Here is a 20,799-nt window from a genome sequence, read left to right as displayed (position 1 = left end):
TAGAATCGATATTTAAGTCATCTTTAAAAACTACATTAGTAAGAGAAGTATTAGGTGTCAATAGATTAAAAAGAGGGCATGGCTCGACATCAATGTCAGTCAGGCCCTGTCTCTCCATCAAACTTAGAGGGCTGTCCCTTTTCAGCCACTGATTGTTTGTCCAGTTTGATAAAAATAATGCCGTTCTATATAAAGTAACTTTTTACGGTAAATAGTTTTGTTTGAAGAAACAAAACACCTACTTTTGGTGCAATCTTCTACTGATATTTCGAGTCAGTAAAAGTAATAAAATATGTTAAAATTAAGCTCCATTGTATGTAGCCAGCAACTAATACTAATTTTTGAAGCAACGGGGTTCGGAATTTTTAACAGTGTACTATAAAGTTCATACGTTGAATTGCAGACTGAAAAAAACTTTAATAGTGCATTAAATTTTAGTGTTTGTTGATTATATGATTAGTCAGACAAAGAATAATCATTAAAACACAATACAAAGAGAAATATGCATCAAAAGAAATTTATTTTTTGTTTGGCTATCAACTTTATAAATCCTGAATCATCGATCATAGTAGAAATTACAACAAACTGGACGAATTGATGTAAAAACTTGAAGGACCATATTGATAAACAGATTGACTCCTACCTTAACACGTTCACGCCGTGAAAAGTGAAAATACTGGTAGAAGAACTATCTCAATATTAGATAATATTCGGGAGGAGTTAATCTATTCTCAACAATAACAATTCACTTATCACGGCGAAGAAGCAATTCAATATAAAAATTGCATCCGTTGAAAACAATTGGTAGTTATGGATTTTTATTATTCCCGGAAAAAAGCTAAAAAATGAAATTCATTTGTTACCAGTTTTTACTCCGGTGAGCCGCCAAGATGAGAAAATCTAGCGTGACCCACCGGTGGGTCACCCCGGCTTGAACATGTTAATGCAAGCCAATACTAGACGACGCATTTCACAAAGAACTGTGGCAGAAGAATCGGAGCATTCTTTGTAATTTATCAGCCCTCTCTGACTACCATTTCTTCTCCAATTTTGGCCATTTTTTTGATAAAATGAAAACAGTTTAATTTTAAAAAAAAATGCTTTTCATTGATTCTTGTCCACCAGGGTTTAATCTCCCCATTTAAATGACAAAAGTGAATAGATAATATGGAGGCAATAAAGCAGTATCCCATCATGTGTAAGCTACAAACAGACTTCGTATTTTCCTTCTAATTATATTATTTCTTTATAATATTAATTTGCTGTTAATGCTGCTACTAATTTGAGTAAATATCTAAAATTAAAATCAAGTAAATCATTAAAGAAAAAAAATTCAGTTTCAAAATGTAAAATAATGGTATAATAAGATGGCGCATAATCTGTTCTCTTGACTTATGTGTATAGAACAGATTTCAAATGAATTGCACCAACAGATGTAAGGATATTGCATTTAAAATGAAGAAAAATGATGAATAAACACAAAATATTTTTAGTACTATAATGAATCAACTTCTTCATTGCAACACACAGAATAAAAAGGACAAGTGCTATCAAAATCTGACAAATCACTGTACACTGTTAAAAATTAAATAAATATTACTGTAAAAAATATGATATTAAATTTTACGGTAAAATGGATTTTTACGAATGCTGAGTTGAATAGGCCAGTACTTTTTAACGTAATTTTAATCAGAATTTTTTACAGTATAGGATTTAACCAGGGGATGTAAACTATTATTTTAGAGAGGAAATAGTTTTTTTTTATCTGGATTTATTTCATTACTTTTTGAACAATTAAATTAGTTAAATATATAATAAAACAAAGCATTAGTCGATTATCACCAACACTCAAAGTATTCAATAGTTTTAAAGGGACTATTTCATGCTGTAATCTAGATAAGACAAGGAATCCAATCAAGTATATCCATAGAGCCCACCTACACTGTTAAAAATTCCAAGCCACGTTGCACCAAAAATTAGTTTTCATTTGCTGGCTACATGAAATGGAGCTCAGTTTTACCATATTTTGGTATTTTTACTAGCTCCAAATATCAGTAGAAGATTTCACCAAAAGTAGGTGTTTTGCTGAAACAAAACACCTATTTTCATTCTTTTTTTTCTTCCTTTTATAAAAGCAAAGAAAGGTTTCACCATTATTTATTATTTTTAAAGCGTTTAAATGCAGGCAAAGTTTGCCATTTATCGTAACAAAACTATTTACCATAAGTAGGTAATTTTATGACACACCTCTAACCATTTTATACCACCAATCAAATTTAAAAAGGCAACATAAAAGGAATGACTTCTAATTAATGCAAATAAGACATTTACCTACCTAAATGAGTTGATATTTGAAACAAATTGAATGAGTCGTCTCGATACACCAAGACGGAGTTGCAAAGAAAACAAGTTGTAAACAAATATCGTTTAGTTTATAGTCACCGTCAAAGTTTCAAGTCTTTTACCAAATTTTAGTGCAGTCAGTTGCACCGTGGAAATATTTCTCGATCATACTTCACAATTTATGGTGTAACTAAAATAAAATGATCTTTCATGAACAAAACTTTGGGATAGTGAGAAACTTTGCACCAAATACTGGTTAAAGATTTATTAAATTCTTTTTTTACAGTGTACTCCGAGAAGTTTTTTTATTCAGTGTTTGGACATTGTGTACGTGATTGAATGTGTTTCATAAAATATTTAACGATATTTTTCTTTTTTAGACAACTCATGAAAGCATCAAGAAAAGCAGAAATTCTCAAATTTTATGCATGGTACTTCGTATTTCTATCGGTTGTCTTCGTGGTGCTCAGTCAATGCAATTCTCAGGATTACTAGTCATGAATAAATTAATTGATATTTGTATAGAATATAAACTGTCTTTAGGAAATGAACAAGATGGAATTGAAAATGTCTTATCTGGATCATGCGTCACCTTACTACTAAATACCTTGAATAATGGAATTACTTTACACAAAAGACAAAAAAGAAATTGTTCTCCATACAAAAGGTAATTTCTATTGCAGTGGCGAGCATTTACTAATTATTTTGATATTGTTGCTTATTTAGAAAATGCCTCGCAATGCGCATTCCGTACGCATTTCATGAGATGTCTGTTTGAGTGAAAAATTTAAGGACAGAAAATAATTAAGATTTGTTTTCTTATTCATATAATGCTGAGCGTTCAAATGGTGAACTGATTATCTCAATTAGGATAAGCGAGATAAGACTTGCTGCACTGAGTTTTAAATACACTGTTGGAAGAAATTAAGAGAATTTGCAGACTTGGTCGATGATCTCTAGAACTACTGGACCAATTTTAATAAAATTTGATCTGTACATACATTGATACAATACAAAACAAATAACCAGTCAATAATTGTAATACACGCGCATGATCGTGAGTAACACTCGTTGGAGTCGGAAGGTATGAAATTGCCCCAGGACAAGTCAGGCAAATTGCCAAAGGAAATTAAAAACTGCCTTATTTCAAGTATGAAATCATAGGCAAGTATGAATCATATCAAGGCATGCATATCACGCTGTTTTGTTTATTCTGCAACCGCTGTTTCATACCTTCCGATTCCAACGAGTGTTATGCACGATCATACGCATGTATTACAATTGTTGAATGGTTATTTGTTTTGTATTGTATCAATGTATGTACAGATCAAATTTCGTTAAAATCGGTCGAGTTGTTTTTGAGAAAATCGACCAAGTCTGCTAATTCTCTTAATTTCTTATACCAGCGGAATACGGAAAATTTAAATGCTCTTTTTCTTGAAAAATTTTTTTTCTGTGTTTTTCTAACTATAACATCTGAAAAAACTAGAAACAAAAACTGCATAAAATCTGGACTATGTGTACTCCGAAGAATTTTGATAAACATATTTTTTAGAAAATAATAAAGAAAAGAAATCTGCAGTTTTAATTTTTAGAATTTTTTTTTACGATCAGTAAACTTGATCATCATAATACAATAAAATTTTGAAGTATGAAAAATAAAACAAGTTTTGTAAAACTAGTAAAAATAAATTAAACTTTAATAATATGATATCATTCTATTTTCGTTTAAATCAAAAATTAAAATTTCTTTGAAATCATATGCATTTTAACTCGCTTTTAAATAACTCATAGAAAATTTTTGGGTAATTTTTTTGTATATTTATTAAATTGTATAACTGTAAAAATAATTTTAAAAAACCCATTACTTTTCTCTTAAAAAAAGTATCTCAGATAGTCTTAAATTCCAAGCAAGAAGGGGCGATAACTGTTCCGATATTTTCCACCTTTTCCTGAGACGTCGATTCCGACTTATATCCGATGAAAATATTCTGAATCGTAGGAAAATATTAATATTACTAAGCAAATTTTATTTATAAATAATATATTTCTATGTTTCATGTACGATTAACAATTAAGAGAATTTTATTCAAAATTATATTTAATAATGTGACATACTAAATAAAATAAAAAATTTAAAAAATGTGTTTGTATAAAACATTAAAAATGCATAAAATCATTATAAGAAAAGAGTCACATACCTCACACGTGAATTCCAACTTATATAAGCCTTTCAATACAAGAAAATTCTTTAGAGAATATTCATAAATTAGAAATCCATGAATTAGTGAATTACAACATATATAAGCCTCTTAATACAAGAAGATTTCATAGAGAATATTCATAAAGTAGAAACCTATTACAAATGATGCATTAAATAAATTGTATATCTTTTTAATTGACTTTCCAACTTAGTTTTGGAATTTCATTTTCTACAAACAGCAGTTTATTTATTAATATTGATTTTTTAAAAGTTTCAGATTTTTTCTCCTTTCTTTTTGAATAATTCAATAAATTTCCAAAATTTTAAAATGTGGTAAGTTATGCTTGTGAGAAGTTACAAAAGATATAATGGTCAAAATATGCTTTACAGAAAATTTGAACAATATTTTTGTTTACTCAATTGTAAAACGTTAAGTACCCTTAACAGTGACATATATTCCAGAAATATGGATCAAAATTGACATTTTTTTTACTGTTTTATTTTGTTCTTTATATTATTATAAAAGTTAGAAAATGGTTTTTTATTGCAAAAATAAAATTTTAAATGCAATAGCATAATTTTTTACATTCACAAAAAAAAGTAATGGATTACACACACATCTTATTAAATTAGAGCAAATGAAACAAAATTTTGAAGTTAAATATAATCTTACTAGTATAATATAAAAACACAACTATATGAGTTTCAATACATAAATTTTACATATCTTTTGCAGTTTGGTATATCCCGAAACTAATTAATAAGTATTGTATTTTCAGTAAGGAATTTTGGTTGAGCCCTCAGCATTCCTGAGCCCCCCTCTCTCCTCCTCCTTCAGTTCAACCTTGACTATATCACATATAAATCACATGCATAATTTTCTTAAGTAGTAAATTAAAATTTTCCATAATGTTGATATGTGTACCCAGTCTGACCGGCGATTTGACTTTTTCCAGAAAAATTCTTTTTTGAAAAAAAAGTAGTTCCTCAATAACTTTTCAGGAATGATATACTTTACACCACTAAACAATTAATGTCGCGATTAAATCTGACAGTTCCTAGGGTTGAACAGTTTTGTTCCAACAGGCCTTCGAATCTTAATTACCCGGTCTCACCCCACTTTCCCCGGCATTTTTTTTTATTTATTAATTTGTATTCAGTCAAATAAAACAATTTTTTCAATGTATTTAATAGAGGTTTTATGTTTTTTAATAATTTTTAACAACCACATTAGAGTTGTTATTGGTTTCAAATAATTAATGACATAATGCATACTGACGGAAGAAAACTAACTTATGCCCAGAGCGCCAAAATAAATAAATGAACAGACCACCCTGAATAACTTTTGATCTAATGACCGGATCGTCACTCAATCTTAAGGGGCGACCTCGAATATGCTAATTAATTAGTGCAGACGATATTTTAAGTTACGTAATCATACACAACAACGTACTTTGCTCTAAATAAACATACCTCTTTTTCGAGGGATTCGGATTTTTGACCCCGAAATATAGGAGGTAACCGTTATCTGGGAAATATGATCGCCATAGTTTGATCAGGAGAGATCAGGATTTTGGACCCCTTAATGTCTATTTTAATTTTTGCGTATTTCGCCATACATCGAGAACTTTTAACACGAAATGAAAACTCTTTCAAAAATTATGAAACTCGTTTATCCAAAGATAATTTCATGCAAAAAATAAATTTCAATAAATATTTACTATTTTTTATTATTTTATTTAACAATAGCCGAAAGAGTTTTGAATTGTATAATGCGTACAATTTACTTCTTCATTTTAAAGTATCCAATTTTACATGGCAGAATACAAAACGTGAGAGAAATCGGTAGAATTGTTTCTGAGAAATTGAATTTTAAATATACGACTTGATTATTATAATATTTATATTTTAAAACTATATTTCAAAACTAGATTTCTCAGAAACTATTCAATCGATTTCGCTCAAATTCTGCATTTTGCAATGCAAAATTAAACACTTTAAAATGATGTAAAAAATTGTATACCTAACAATGCAAAACTTTTAATAATTTTGTAAGACTTTTTGATCATCATTAAGCATGAGGTCGTCACCCATTAATGAAGCTCTAGTTCGAAGTTAACAACTGAAGCTAAATTAAATAAACTTTTCATTTATCTCAGTATTTTATCACTTGCGTTAACTGACGTTGCGGTAATTCCACAACTACAATTTCTGAGATTCTGTTCCCAAACAATCTTAATAGACAAGGATTTCGACAAACTGGCTTTATGAAGGTCATTTTGAGGAACTCTCGTTTGCGTTACATGGGGATGAAAACTTTCTATGTCTTACATGAAAGTTGAGTTTTCGAATGAATTTTTAATATTCGTATCCATTGCGTGCTACTCAACTCTGCTCTAGTAGCTGTAGTGTTTTTAAAACGATCTTTTTTAAACGGTATTTTTACTTTCGAAATAATTTAACAAAATGTTTACATACTATGCGGGTTCTGAAAAGCTAAGAAAATTGTTTTTCGAAAAAGTCAGTAATTTGTTCTTCCTTAAATAACAACCATTAACCATGGCCAGAAAATGAGAAATCATAAAAAATTGTTTTATAAAAAATTATGAGAAAACATTTATTTCATGTGGTTATCGTAAACTGAAATAAGAGCTTATTTTCGAACTCGTCTGTTTGTATCTTGAAAAATGAAATTTTCTTGAAGATTTATGTGCCATATTAATAAAACTGATCTTTTTTTTTCATAGTTCATATAAACTATTTGAATAGTTCACTTAATGGCCACCCATAAAATACTTGAAACCTAACTTAAAATTTTTAAACTTAACACTTAAGAAATGGTCTCAATTCCATGTTTTTACAGTCATCCTATTTTAAAATTAGTGTACTTCCACCTTATTTTTTACTCCCAAACGGAGACGAATCAAACTAGAGAATAAAAAAAATACCTTCATTAGGGTATCTTAAAAATAAAAGAAAGCAAACCATTCAATCAAACAAGAATTTGAAGTATTCTATTTTGTATAAATAGTAATTCTTTTTTTTAAACATTTTAAAATTGTTTTGAATAATTCCATAGATCCCGACCATGTCACTATCATTGTCTACAGATTTTAAGTGGAAGAGCATTGCTATATTGTTGTCATCTCGAGTCTGTGCAGAAAAAACTAATGGAAGAAGCAAACCTCAAAATTCTAGTCTCTGCAACTGAAGCTACTTTGGATCCAGTAAGTATTTAAAGCTTGTCTAGAATTTCATTCATTTCGGTTTTTCCTTTTTAAATGCTTCAATACTAAATGAAAAGAACACAATTTTTAAACTCTACCTTGCGAGTTTTATCTTTGATGAGAACAATTGTAGCATTTAAAAAATTTTTTAAACTGTAGCGTTTTTCTGTATCAAGCAATAAGCTTTTTTACTTCTTATTTACACGAGGCCAACATCAGGCGCATGACGTCACAAGAGGAACGAAAACCTGATTTTTCGTGTCCTAGCTTGATTTCAAGTAAGCATTATCGGGTGAAGAATCAGAGTCAGGCTAACCTTGAAAAGTGGGGTTCGTTACTTTAGAAATGATGTTTGATATACCTTTTTTCAGTCTTTTTTTCCCCAACAAGCTTGTGACGTCAGAAGACTGTTTGTTGGCGTCTGTTTTTAATCCTCGTGTAAATGGGGTGTTACAGGGATTAATGTATTAGTATCAGTATGGGAATGTAAAGGGGAATCGACTGATTATGTTTATTATTTTTATCAGTCAAACCCCGTTATAGTGAACATACAAGGGACCGAAATTTTGGTTCATTATAACCGGGAGTTCACTATATCCGCACTGTAAACAATTTTAACTAATTTTATCAAGCTGCTCCCTTTTATTACATATTATTTAAATAAATGATCAATAAAAAGAAATACAAAAATGATTAAAAAACAATATGTAGTTACAAAAAATGTGTTAACTTTTTATGGATTTTTAGGGAAAACATCTGGGATTTGCTGGGATTTCGTATTCGCTACGCTACCGAGAGTTTGCTAGAGCGGCAAGACTTTTTGACCCGGGAGTTTATTGATTATGTATTCAAAAATTAGATTTGTTGATTCAAAGGAAAACTTTCATTGACTTGAAACTCATCATTTTTGGCATAATAGTCCAGGGTCGGCAAAGGCTCTATTTGGAAGATTTCGCCAAGACAAGTTATTTTTTGACCTGTACTATCAGTCTTTTTCCCAGATCACTCTAAAATCTGATTCCACAGAATCAAGTCATTGTTGTTCAGGCCTCCTTCTGTTTTGGCTAGTGAAATTAGTAGTTCTTTTTTGGCTTTCGCGTGTGTGTACAAAATTTTTCTTTCCTGGATTTGTTTTGTCGATTACAACAATATCAACAGTCCAGTTTATACGTTTAATTTTTGGGGGAAAATATCGGAATCTTTAAAAGCTTTATAAACAGTTTTAGGTAAAGGCCATTTCCTTTGAAACCGTTTAGAATTTATTTTATAACCGTTGCTGAATAGCCGACCCAACTTCGGTTTTACGACTACTAATGTTCAACTCCGTAGCCTTGTAACTTTGAACCCAATCCAGAAGACAACGGAACTCCTGGATTAAGCATTAGTAGAGATTTGTCTTCGTGGAGGATTTTTTGATGAAACTAACCTGCGTTGCATGGAGAGGAAGACCACGAAAGCCTCCCACGGTTAGCCTCACGGCAAGGGGACTCTAACCCATGAACCACTGAGGATATTTCATGTGGTCGTTGCAAGCCGTATTGACCAGCCATTGGTGGGATTCGAGCCCGTTTCACCTCATTGGAAGGCTCTATCCCCTGATCCATTGCAGATCGTTTGGAATGCTAATGAGAACTTTTGTTGTAATGATTTTAACGATTTTTAGTTAGAGGCCATGTTTTTGAGCCATACAGTAGGATTGGCCTAATAAGAGTTTTATAGATTAGAATTTTTTTTTAATGATAAAATCTCAATAAAGTCCAAAAACCGTTTTTTTTTTTTGGACAACGAATTGTAATTTTGAATATTGCTTTTCGAGTTAACCAAAGTTCCAAGGTAGTTAAAACCATGCATCGTTTCAATCTCATACTGGCTTTATAACTAGTTTTTGAGAAGCGGAATGCTTCTCCGTAATTTAAAAAAATATTGAATATTTGAATAGAATAGAAGTACTAGGAAACGTATTTAATTAACACTAAACATACCAACACTTAATCAAATAACCGGACTTCATGTTTCTTGATTGAATGTGTGAAATACGGATGTTAGGAAGGAAATAAACTAAAAAAACTTTATTATAATTAATTAAAATTGTATATTGCCAATTTTTATGTATTACAAACACAAAGAATAAGAATTTTTATTTCATTGCTCAACGTTTTTTTTAGGTATACAGGGTGTTTATATTGTACATTTTTCTTCTAATTGTTATTATTTCTATAATTATTATAATTATTCTTATAATTATAAGAATATATAAGAATTATAATTATTCTTATAATTAATATTATTTCTTCTAAGAACTTGTGTCGTCTTGATTGTTTCGACATTTTTCTGGGTAAAAACTAACGATTAGTTAGAAATGTAGTAAAGCTATCAAAATAAAACATAAGCTACTTACCAAAACATTTAGTTTTTGTCACTTTTTCTTACACAAAAATGCCAATCTAAAATTTTAGGTACTTTCTTGAAGTTTGAGTTCGCAGTTATTCTGATTGAACTAACTACTCATGTCTTTGCAGAAATGCGTAACTCATTGAATGCAATACGTTGAACACGCATTACATCGTAATTTTTGATCCGATAACCTTATAAAGAAATAATTTGTTTTCCCGGTCAAACGAAGGATTGTGGTAGAAATAGGTATATGACAAGTATTATTCGAAACAAAAAAAGAATAATAGAATATAATTGTTAGTCACAAAAACGATACGATGATAATTGCATTTTCGATGCAAAAGTTCTTCATTTGAGCGGTTATGGTGTTAATCAAATATGATATTAATTAGTGATATTATTTCAGGAACTTTTGTGCCTCGCCCTTCAAGCATTAGCTATTTTATGCATGAATCCAGATTTCCATAAAGATCTCTTGGAGTGTGATTTAATTGAAAACTTGACGCAGTTAATATTACCATCTGATGAATGGTTTCATGAAGGTCAACCATTTCTTTATGCTCGTTATGTTAAACATCATGCAACAAGGATTTTAGTCTATTTAGATCAAGATAGTCATATAAGAAATAATCTTTTTCAATTATTAGGTAAGTATTTCCTTATTTTATATTTAATTGCCTTCGTGTATGTCTGTTCGGGTGGAATTTTATAATCGAACTAGCTACAGACTTCAAATTTAGCACATTCTTCAGAATCGGATGAAAATGAAGAGAAAGAAGACATACAAAGTAAAATAAAATTAAAGAAAAATTTATATTTTCGCGATTGTCTTTTGTTTGTAGATTCGATTATTTCAAATTAGTTGAAAGGTTTTGTGTACAGTGAGGGAAAAAAATTGAGATTTTGGAAGTGAGTACAAAAAAAGAAGAAAAAAAAATCAAAATAGAAAATATTTTTAAAAACCACGTTTTTGTAATGGAGAATATTAATTAAAAAATAAAAATTTGAAAAACGAAAAACGTGGGGCGCATGAAATACATAACAGTACATATACACATTTTCTTACTCATACACATGCACAGCCACATACCCATGCATATATTCCACATACACATCCACAAACATATTCCACATGCGCATCCACATACAGATACAATTGCAATTACAGACATACATTCACATATTCTCATGAGCACACATACGCACACTAATATAACATTACTGTTGTGTATTTCAGCTCCCCGCGTTTTTCGTTTTTCAAATTTTTATTTTTCAGTTATTATTCTCCACTACAAAAACGTGATTTTTAAAGATATTATTTTTTATTTAGATCATCATGGACAAGAAAGTAAAATTAAAAAATACTGTTTTTGATTACTTAAGGCTACAGTGGACTCTTTATAGGTTATTCTCAAAAAAATTAATTCATTGCTGTAACTTACAGCAATTTTTTAGCAATATTTTGCACCAAACTTTAACTTTATATTTTGATAGAAAACGTAAAAAAAATATAATTTGATTCATAATTCATGGTATAACATCAAAAGTTTAAGTGAGCTGCTTACACTAAACTTTTCCTTAAATTCTAAGATTATTTATTAATTATTTACATTTCCCTTCAAATTGTAGGAAAAAAAAATTACACATTTACAAAAATTCACAAATTTCATAGAGAGTAGAAAAATCAAGTTTCGACAAAAAAGGAAAAAAAAGAACCTGAAAACTGTCCCTCAATGAACATTTTGGAACATTGAGCTGACTATAAAATATGTTGTGACACTCTATTTTGAAATTTTCTCTCTAGAAATTTTTTTTATTGATCTAGAGAGTGTGTCAAAAAAATTCATGGGATAGTCATCAAAATTACAGCGCATGGAATTATGTCAATTTCCAGTTAGATGCAAAATTTTTGTTTTGAAAGCGAAAGCAAAATAACACTAATATTGTCAAATGTTTAACAAATTCTTATGATTCTAATAATTAATATGTGCACCATGTTTGTGTATCGACTTTTAATAGATGACTAATATTCGTAGAATCACTTTTTTACGTACCCTCTTTATCCGATATGTGAAGTTTCTAAATAAAATTTACATAACATAGAAAAATGCTTCATGATTTCGCACTAACTGAAAAATAACTTTGCGAGAATGTGTGCGAAAATTAAATAACTTTCTGAATTGTGAGAATGTGTGTAAAAATTTTTTGAATTGGTAAAGCTAACGCTCTTTCTGTCGTATAGTGAATTCGTAGAAAACTTTACATTTAAAAACTTCATATTTTTATGGATTAAAAAACTTAATATTTTCAATTTTATTTTCTGGAAAGAAATATGATTTTAAAGAGAGAAATTAAACGCATGCTTCTCCATTCGTCTAAAGAAAAAAGATTAAAAACTGATAGTATAATTATTTTATGATATGATTATGGCTTCTATGATAAAAATGAAGAGAGCAAAACTATATAATGAGGGATCATTGAGATAGATAATTAATATAAAGATTTGGAATTGTAAATATGTGGTTATTAATTTTTGAAGAATAATAATAAAATTCTATTATCATTCTTTCCATTCATCACTGTCTATATCATTGGTGTATAAAAAATATTTATTGTGGGTAGAAAGTTTTCAAATTTCTACATCCATTCAGAACAGACGTTTTTTTTTTTTTTATCAAACGTGACTAAATTTAATTTTAAAATCATCGTTGAACCGCCGACCCAATTTTTGGGACTACTAATGTTCAACTCCGTAGCCTTGTCATTTTGACCCCAATTCAGAAGACAAGGGATCAAGGGTTGGGAGAAATTTTCCTTTGTGGAGGGTGGAACTAACCCANTTATTGTGGGTAGAAAGTTTTCAGATTTCTACATCCATTCAGAACAGACGGTTTTTTTTTTATCAAACGTGACTTAATTTAATTTTAAAACCATCGTTGAACCGCCGACCCAATTTTTGGGACTACTAATGTTCAACTCCGTAGCCTTGTCATTTTGACCCCAATTCAGAAGACAAGGGATCAAGGGTTGGGAGAAATTTTCCTTTGTGGAGGGTGGAACTAACCCGCATTTATGTGGAGAGGAAGACGATGAGAACCAACCACGGTTAACCTAACGGCAAAGGGACTTTAACCCATGATTCGTCTACCACTAAGGATATTTCACGTCAGCACTGTGGTCGGTGCAAGCCGGATGCAGATTCGTTTTCGCCAGCCATCGCTGGGGATTCGAACCCGGTTTACCACATTGGAAGGAGAATGTTCTATCCCCTGAGCCATTATGGCTCAACATAACTTTATTATTCACATTTTTCTTAGTTGAGCAAATTATTTGTATTCACAGTAAAATATTTATTATAATAACTTATATAACTGTAAAAAATTATGCACACATTTTTCTTTTTTAATTTAAAGTGAAAGCTAATATTCACTTAGTTTAAATGTAAACATATAATTTCTTTTATAATGGTCCCGCAGTGAACTAATCGTAAAGACACGGTTCCTACTGGAACTCCGAAGTAAAGCATCGTAATCGAATTAAAGGTCAGTAAGCGGGTGGATGACGACTTTGATCAGCCTGCGTAGGGACCTCGGGTGCCCGGTACCGGTCCTCTTATAACTGTTTTACCATAAAGTTCTCGACTTCACGCACAGGTATTCGAGCTGCCAAAGCAGGAGAGCCATCCCCTCTGCAAAGGATCAAAATTGCGATGACATGTCTTCGGATCATCCTCCGGGATGTTTCCCAGACCGTTGCCAATAGCCCATTGTGCAGCTCTAGTGCGACGTTAATAAAGTACACACCTACCTTCTTTTATAATGCGAAAAAAAATTTCGTGACTTCAATGTTCAAATTCGAGCGCTAATGTGTGAAATACGACCGGAATTTATTTTATTTCTTAAGTTGCATAATTTGAATAAAAAAATATCGTAATCGCTAACTGTCTCTCATTTGTCACGAAATATCTTTATCAATGTCAATTTATCTTTTATAGGTTCCAATAATTGTCTCTATTTTATTTATTTTGATATCATTATTATAAATTTCTATCTACGGAAGATCCTCTTGAACTAAGACATTTTAAGGAATTAATAGTTAAAAATATGTTATCTGATAGAATTAAGATGAGTGAAGCTACGGAGCCCTTGGGCAACTGAAGTGCTGTCGTTAGTAAGTTATTCCGGAGTAGAAGCTCTAATAGACTTAGAGTCGGGCTTTAATCTAAATTTTGGGAGCGAAAAGCTCCAGAATAGGATCGCATGTCGCATCCATAGCAGGAAAAGAAGCATATCGGATAAGTATTTGGTGATCTGAATTATTAAAAAGTTAGGGATGGAATACTCCCGAGTCAGTGAAAGGAAGATTACTTATAATGTTTGGAAGGAATTCCATCTAAGAGGAATGGGATTATGGTCTCGAATATCAAGGAGTAAATCTTTAATAATTGGATGCCAGCTTGAGCAGAATCTTTGACTTTACTGAAAAATGAGGCATTTAATTCATTGATGTATTCGTGTTAAAATCTTTCCTAATGGCTTTATCTGGTAGATAATAGAAGAGCCTCTGTAAAGCGACTTCGGAGTTTATTTTGTATTGTTTCCACTTCTTTATTTGCGTTTGCTTAACGCATCCCCAGGCTGGGTATGCATACGTCAAGATTTGAAGCTAAATGTGATGAAGAATTTATTATTGGCCTTAACTGTAAGCTGCATACTCCTTATTTATGACTTTTTTTTTAACTTTGAGGTTCCAAGTAAGTCTATCGTTTTATGATAGTCTGCTTGGTTAACTAGTGGGATAACTTGATTAAATACTATCACATTATCCTTGATACCTTTGTTCCTCTTTTTACCACGAATCAGCGTCAGCTCTGATTTGTCTGCATTAAGTAATATTTTAGTATCGGCACACCAGGATTCCGTCATAAGGTTATAGATATTATTCACAGCAAGATTTTTGCATTTAGAGATCTGATAGCTATAGCTGTATCATCTGCATAATAGGCAATAAGATATTTTCTTTGACTGTTGCAGGATGGGAAATCGCTTGTAAAGATTTGGTGGAGCAGTGTTTCCCAAAGTGTGGTACGCGTACCCCCAGTTTAGCGGGGGTACGTGTTCTTATGCGAAATATCTTGCAACAAACAAGAATTTCAACAAATTTTACTTAAAAACAAAGCTAGCCATGAAAATTTACGATTACGTATTTTTCTATAGGCTAATTTTTTTTCCAGATTTGACAATTAATAATTAGTGGTGTCAACAGTCAGTTGGGATTTTTAACTTTTGTGCAATTTTTTTTTCTAGTAAAAAATGCATTCATTTTTTTATTGGTGGTACACAGCGTTACAAAAAATTTAGAAAGGGTACACAAAGGCCATAAGTTTGGGAAACACTGAGGTAGAGTATTGGTCTCAATATAGTACCTTGCAGGACTTCTGCATGTATATTTCTTTTATCAGAGAGGTGGTCGTTTAGGCGGATTTAAAATGTTCTACTGTTTCAGTACGAATCTATAACTTTGAATATTGAAAGGGAGGTTTTGATTAATTAATTTAGTTATGAAGGCACTATGTCAGCCTTGGTCAAAGGCTTTGGCCACGTCTAGCATGAGCAGGGCGGTGGTTTCTCTTTTGAAGATCCCATCACTAATAAAGTCGATGAGGTGTATGAGCTGTTTCGTTGTGGAGTTTCTTCCTATATCCATATTGTTCCTTTTTTATAAGGGTAAGTAAGGGTTCGAGCCTGGTAAGAATGATTTTTTCTAGCATTTTGCCTAAAGTAGGTAGGAGGCTTATGGGTCAAAAGTTCTCCGGGTGTCTAGAGTCTTTTCCTGGCTTTGGTATAAAGGTAAGTATAGGTTCGAGCCTGGTAAGGATGATTCCTTCTAGCATTTTGCCTAAAGTAGGCAAGAGGCTTCTGGGTCGAAAGTTCTCCGGGTGTCTAGAGTCCTTTCCTAGCTTTGGTATGAAGGTAAGTAATTGTTCGAGCTTGGTAAGGATGATGACTTCTAGCATTTTGTCTAAAGCAGGTAGGAGGCTTATGAGTTGAAATTTCTACGGGTGTCTAGAGTCCTTTCTTGTTGTTGGAAACAGCATTATAATGGCGTTTTTCCAATTGCTAGGATAGTAGTTGTGATTTAGGCATACGTTATAAATTACTATAATGTCACTGATATAATTCATTGGAAGGTATTTTATCATTTTGTGATTAATATTGTCTTGGCCTGGGGATGTTCTGTTATTTAGTATCTTGATGATATTGCTGATCTCATCGGGATTTACTTGGTTAGTGGGATTTCGACTGCTATTGCTATTGAAATAATTGTTATAAGCTAAGTTGACTCGGTCTTCTTGTTGCTTGTTACTTGGAAAGGTATTTAAGAAAAACTGTTTTTCGATAGTATCGGCAAAGATGTTGATTTTCTCGTCATCGCTGTATACATTTTTATTGTTGTGGATAATAGGTTTTTTAATAGCTTTGGTTGATTTTAGTTATTTTGTCATTTTCCATATTGCCTGGTCACTTATATTTAGGTTGGAGACTTTATTATACCAGCTTTCACTTCGAAAATTTTCGCACAAGTTTTTTATTTCTTTGGTGAGCTTGTCAAACTCTCTTTTATCTGCAAGATTTCTATATTTTTGCCTCTGCTTCCTAACGATGCAGTTTTTGTAGCAGATTTTTCTCTTTCATGTCTTTAGGGAGTTTGTGATAGTATTATTAGTGATTGTTGTGGCTTCATTCTGGATGTTCCTTTTCACTATTCTTGTACTACAAGGTACTTTTTTGAACTATTGATTACTTCGTTTTGGTGAGAGAATTTGAAAGGATCAGTCAGAGTGAGATGTTTATTAGAAAGACATGGCGATGAAAGGGAAAATAAGCGGGTTCAGTTGGATGCTTTCATTCTTGTTGTTCACTCTCCATATGGTATTTTTAACATTGTGATAGCGTATTTTCAGGAATTTATTTCCAGGTTTATTGCATATAGCTTTAATGAAATTCTTATTGTTCCGGTATAATGGAATGGACAATTCTTCCATCTCTAGTAGTGGAGCTGTAAAACGTGATACCGAGGGTTCTTTTTACGAAAATGGCAGTACCGCCACAGTTTGTGTCTTAATAATTGCATATTTTGCGCGAGTTTATGGGCAATATACTTAACAAACATGTAATGGGTTTTTGTAGGAGATTTTTTTTATTTACCTCTTATTTGTATTTATTTTTAACGTATTGCTTTACAATGCTAACCAATTGATACACAAACATAAACTAGTATAATCCGGTTTCAGCAGCAGCGTCAAAACAATAAAGCTATAGAGTGTCGCCTTATTATTAAGATTTTACATAGAATCTTCCAGTGCGTCTAAGAACTTATCCAGTTGATCTTTGCCTCACTTAATGCTTCTCGTTGGGAGATGGCAAGCTGAGGCCGAGTGAAAGAAATTTTGACAATGGGCCACTGTGCCTCATCTATTTTTGTAGTTCTCGAATCAGACAGGTGCATTGGTCAGGTGTCCAAGGATGTATATATCCTTGTAATTAGCCTCTCTTTTCAGCGTCACCAGACAAAGATAAAGCTTCATTGTTTTACCGTCATTCTTCTGACTTTGATAACTTGAAGGAATTCTTCTAACAAAATTTTACGTACAGCTTCATCAGAGAAAATTAATGGAACATATCTTATAACCTCTCTAAGGTGGCGTTCGGAGGGGAGTGAATAGATATAGAAGCCTATTTCCTTATCTTGTTGGACTTCTATTTAACGAACTTCCATTTTGCGAATTTCTCAATTTTGAGAATTTTTTACAGGAACCAAGAACATTTTGGAAATTTCTTTGTAAAATAACTTGCAAATAGCGAAGTCAATTTTCTATTGAACGAAATTTTCTTTGAGATCCACTTTCCCTATTTTCCAAAATATTTCGGAACATTTCAAACTTGTTTACGCATTTTATGGGGAAAATGACCTTAAATTGATTTCTGAAGCCACTTCACTTTTAGAGAAAGAGGTGAAATTCCTTTCCCTTTCTGTTTACATTTCAAACAAAAAACTCATACAAAAGTAACGGATTTTATCAGTAACAATTAAACTTAAGAAAGCATGTGGTTATGTATGTTTAAAATTACTTTGTAGTTATAATTTTATACAGAAAATGAATGCGGCTTTAATTTTATGCATAAATTTTGTTTTTCTTTTTAAGTTGAAAATGTATGTAGCATGATAGTGTAACACTGCATAATATTTTGCTCTATTCTTGCTTTCAATGCAGATTTCTTTTATGGTTAAGATTTATAAAATAAATAGTAGATACTAGTTAACAAGATAAAGGTGCATCAATTGCTACACTGGTTATCATAAATTAAGGAAAATTCACAAAAATCGCGATAACTCAAGAAATTACACATGGAATTTTATGAAACTTACCCACAATATACAACACATAGTAAGGNAATTGCTATTTTAGTTATGTCTGGTGTTTTTGAATTTAAAACCTGTTTTGTGTTGTTTAAGTATTTCAAAAGAGGATTTTCTACTTAACGAATTTTCCATATAACGAACTTATTATCGGGATTTAGCGACTTCGTTACATAGAGGTCCGATTCTGAATAGTTTTATGAGCTATTTCCGTCCTAGGTTTAATAGTAAACTTAGCATACGACTTTTTTGCGGTATAGTCATCAGTAATGTTATTTTCTTTGGCATATTCGTAGAAGCATTTCTTTGGCATATTCGTATCCATCAAGGATCATTTTGTTTGTTAGTTTGACATATTGCATTCTTCCTTCGTCTAGGTTGATCCGTTGACTTCTTCGTCTAATCCTAGCTTGTTCTTAAGAGTGAAGCTATATTCATTGCCTTTCCTAACCTTATTGGATTCTCCCAGGCCGCCCGTGCGGCTCCGGCGTCCCTGTCGATGCCGCAAGGGTGCCGGATAGTCCCGCAACTCATGAACGTGGCTCGGCCGCTTCCCCCATTTCCGGTTCGAAGAGCCCTGATAAGGGCTGAGGTGAATGGGCGGAGAAGGAACTGCATGCCCGACTGCCCGGAAGACTGAACCCGCGACACTCGGACTGGCTCACGGTCTCATAAGCTGATGTTTATTCAAATGAATATAATTCTTCTAAAATGGGTGAATTCATAATTATATTATTATTATAATAAATTCGAAACACTTCTAAACCAAATTAGGCAAGTTATTATTTTTTTTTTAACTTTATGCGTGATGTTTAATTTTATATGTTTTGGTTTTAATCTTATGTGTTTATGTTTTAATTTTATGCGCTTTATTTAATTTTATTTGTAATTGCCCTTTTACACAATTTAGTTTAAAAGTTTTAGATAATGCTTCTTAAAAACTATAATATTATACGATATTCACTCTAAGCGTGAACCAACGATTGTGCTCTGTACGACAAGAAGTGAAAATTAAATTTTGAAACAAATGTTTAAACCTTTGCTAACGGTTGGTACTATAAATGGACTAGAATAACTTCATCAGGCTAAACGCCGTGAGCAAAAGGTTAGCCTGACTCTTAAAATGGACAAATTTCTAAAGACTACGTGAAAACTAGAATTAAATTAGCACGTACTCCTTGAAGTAAATTTTCAATGTTTTTTTATTCAATAGCAGCCCTTTATTTACCCTTTAAATAATTAAACCTATTTACAAACAATTTAATATTGTGCTTAAAACAGTAGTACTTTTTTTTCAGATACAAAGAAAGCACATAGTCTCCAATTTCTGCAAATATTTTTCTGCGATACTAAATTCCTCAATTACGGCAGAAATTAACTTATTTTTGCTCTCATTTATAAACATAAATACATAAGTATCAGATTATTTACATGTTTTATTAGTTTATATATTCTGATGGTTAAAATCCTTTTAAAACACATTCTTAATCGAAGAACCAAAAAAATTGCTTTTTTTTGCTACATAGCGACTGTTGGTTGGCACGTAGAAGAAAAAATAGCGTTGCTTTGTTAAGATTTAAAATTGATATACAGTGTTTTCTTTAATATTTTATTCGAATTTAATTTAAAGCATTAAAACAGCTGATTGCGAATTGTCAGGAATTTTATAGTAAAAATTTCAATTTCTCCGCCTTTTAACAATTTTGCCTGATCCAGAATCGTAAAATTTGTGCTGTAAAATTTGAAAGCAACGCAACTTTTTCAGGAATAAACTGTGTTGTTGCTTAAATACTCATGAATACGGTTAGAGTATATTCTAAAAAAACTAGTTAAAAAAAAAAAAGAGTTATCTATCAGTTTTTTATCAGAAAAATTCTTGAAAATATATTCCTTTTTTATTTTCCCAGGTGTAAATGATCAAAGAAAATATTATTTCATTTATGGGCTAAGTAGGTACTTTTATTTACGTCGCTCTAGAGCTGCACAATGGGCTATTGGCGACGATCTGGGAAACATCCCTGATATGTTCCGAAGACTTCCCATTGCAATTTCGATTCTTTTCAGAGGGGATGGCGCCTCTGCTTTGGTAGAAAGACGACCTGCGCGCAAAGTCGATCACTTTACAGTAGAACAGTTTTACGAGGACGAATACCGCTCACCCTCGGTCCCTACGCAGACTAATTAAAGTGATCACCCACTCGCTCACTGTCC

At 31.7% G+C, this 20,799-nt stretch overlaps 1 protein-coding gene across 1 annotated transcript in view; it reads left to right on the top strand.

The window, feature by feature from the left end:
- LOC107439832 (1-phosphatidylinositol 4,5-bisphosphate phosphodiesterase epsilon-1) overlaps positions 1 to 20,799 on the top strand; it is a gene marked incomplete in the record, with an annotated part of 220,854 nt that overhangs the window by 96,338 nt on the left and 103,717 nt on the right. The window contains 3 exon segments of the mRNA XM_071187233.1: positions 2,724 to 3,010; positions 7,626 to 7,773; positions 10,574 to 10,814. Of these exon segments, the coding sequence (XP_071043334.1) occupies positions 2,724 to 3,010; positions 7,626 to 7,773; positions 10,574 to 10,814 (676 nt within the window).

Source organism: Parasteatoda tepidariorum, chromosome X1 (genome assembly GCF_043381705.1).
Source record: "Parasteatoda tepidariorum isolate YZ-2023 chromosome X1, CAS_Ptep_4.0, whole genome shotgun sequence".
Lineage (NCBI taxonomy): Eukaryota > Metazoa > Arthropoda > Arachnida > Araneae > Theridiidae > Parasteatoda > Parasteatoda tepidariorum.
The sequence above is the reverse complement of the archived record's forward strand: the minus strand, read 5'-3'. Positions and strand labels throughout refer to the sequence as shown.